The sequence below is a fragment of the Plecotus auritus genome (genome assembly GCF_963455305.1).
Source record: "Plecotus auritus genome assembly, chromosome: 5".
Lineage (NCBI taxonomy): Eukaryota > Metazoa > Chordata > Mammalia > Chiroptera > Vespertilionidae > Plecotus > Plecotus auritus.
The window spans coordinates 16,147,716-16,149,630 of record NC_137776.1 but is presented as its reverse complement, the minus strand read 5'-3'; the positions used below and the strand labels follow the sequence as shown (position 1 = coordinate 16,149,630).

The window sequence follows — 1,915 nt, the reverse complement described above, 5'->3', positions numbered from 1 at the left end:
AAGAATGATTTCTTGGAAGTAGATAAAGCAGGTGAGTGACAGCCGGTTTTTCTCTGGCTTCCACTCATTGATATTAAAATTATGTTTGGGTGTTGAGTACACTTTTGGGATCAAAAATCCTGGTCAGACATAAAAGAAGAAAAAAAACAAGAGTGTCCTCCAAACAGACAATGGGAGCTCTGGGTAGAAGAGATCCTTGTCCCACTTATAGTCTTATTTCACTCAGTCCTTACATTTTTTAATACCTCAATTCCAAATAAGTTCCTCAATGTCATTTATTTTCTGCAGGGGAGATGAAACTTTCTTTGGATAAACAAAGAAAAGGAAAGGGAAATGTTCTATTTAGTCTCCATCTAGGAGTCACCACACACTTTCTCATCTCAGACATCCTATTGTCTTCTTCTAGTTCTCTTATTAGCATCCCTTAATGGCACAGAGCTCTGTTTGAGATCTTCTGCCTCCCTACCAGTGCTCTGTCAGTGTTCTCTATAAGGACTCAAAAAAAGTTATGTTGTTCAAGTGTTCTCTGTTATAATGTCTTATGGCTTCTTTCTGCTTTTCCCACTCTCATCCTACTGGCCACTGAACTCTCAACCTTTTCCAAGTCCAACATCTTGATCTCCTGCATTTCTCTTAATAATCTCAGCACATCTGTACTAAAGAAGGTGCAATTCTATTTCAGGACCAAAGTTTGGTTTTTATTAAAATATGATAGGTGGAGGCAGCGGTGGCGGCGATGGCGGCAGCTCTGGAGGCCTCAGTCCCGGACCTGGCTTCGGCCCCAGCCCCACCCTGGTGACGCTCACGGAGCTGCTGCTGCTCGTGGCCGCCCTCCTGGCCACGGCCTCGGGCTACTTAGTCAGCATCGACGCGCACACTGGGGAGTGCTTCTTCGAGCGGGTCACCTCGGGCACCAAGATGGGCCTCATCTTCGAGGTGGCCAAGGGCAGCTTCCTGGACATGGACGTGGAGATTACAGGGCCTGATAATAAAGGAATCTATAAAGGAGACCGGGAGTCCAGTGGGAAGAACACGTTTGCTGCTCACATGGATGGAACATACAAGTTTTGCTTTAGCAATAGGATGTCCACCATGACTCCAAAGATAGTGATGTTCACCATTGATATTGGGGAGGCCCCCAAAGGACAAGACATGGAAACAGAAGCTCACCAGAACAAGCTGGAAGAAATGATCAACGAGCTAGCAGTGGCCATGACAGCTGTGAAGCACCAGCAGGAATACATGGAAGTGCGGGAGAGGATACACAGAGCCATCAATGACAACACAAACAGCAGAGTGGTCCTTTGGTCCTTCTTTGAAGCTCTTGTTTTAGTTGCCATGACACTGGGACAGATCTACTACCTGAAGAGATTTTCTGAAGTCCGGAGGGTTGTTTAAAAAGCCTTTTTTTCTGATGATCCGAAACTCATAATTCACTGTTTACCAAATATCTTGATCATAATAATGTCATTTAGTTCATACATTTTTATTTTCTGAATTGTACATTCACAGCCTATGTTTCTTTGTGATTAATAGATATTGGGAAAGTGATAGTGAGAGTTTGACATTTGATTGGCACAATTTATTTGAATTCTGCCTCATTATACAGGCCCTTCCAGAGCTTGAACACCGTAAACGAAATGTAGGCATGTAGTCCTTCTTACATCTTCCTTTGTTTTCATAATAAAATGCAGTTTGTTCAGGATAGTACTTTACTAAAATGACTGCATTCTTTTGACCCCTTATCCTGCAGTTCAAGTCATTAAAGATTCATTTTGTTTAGTTCTTATGAGAAACAGCCGTCTGCATCGGCATTTCCTACCCATCTAATGGCAGAGCTGTGTGACTTCACAGTGTGCTGCCAGGTGGGTCCTTTTATACTTAATCTTGTTTTTGCGTTCAAGATAAGACAACC

At 43.1% G+C, this 1,915-nt stretch overlaps 1 protein-coding gene across 1 annotated transcript; it reads left to right on the top strand.

Annotated features, from left to right (window-relative positions):
- Nucleotides 1–1,047: 1,047 nt before the first annotated feature.
- On the top strand, nt 1,048–1,398 carry LOC308248534 (transmembrane emp24 domain-containing protein 2-like; the record flags this gene model as incomplete). The annotated part of the gene is made up of 1 exon (XM_080668649.1): nt 1,048–1,398. One exon carries the CDS (start codon nt 1,048–1,050, stop codon nt 1,396–1,398), a length of 351 nt encoding a protein of 116 aa, XP_080524775.1.
- Nucleotides 1,399–1,915: the final 517 nt, after the last annotated feature.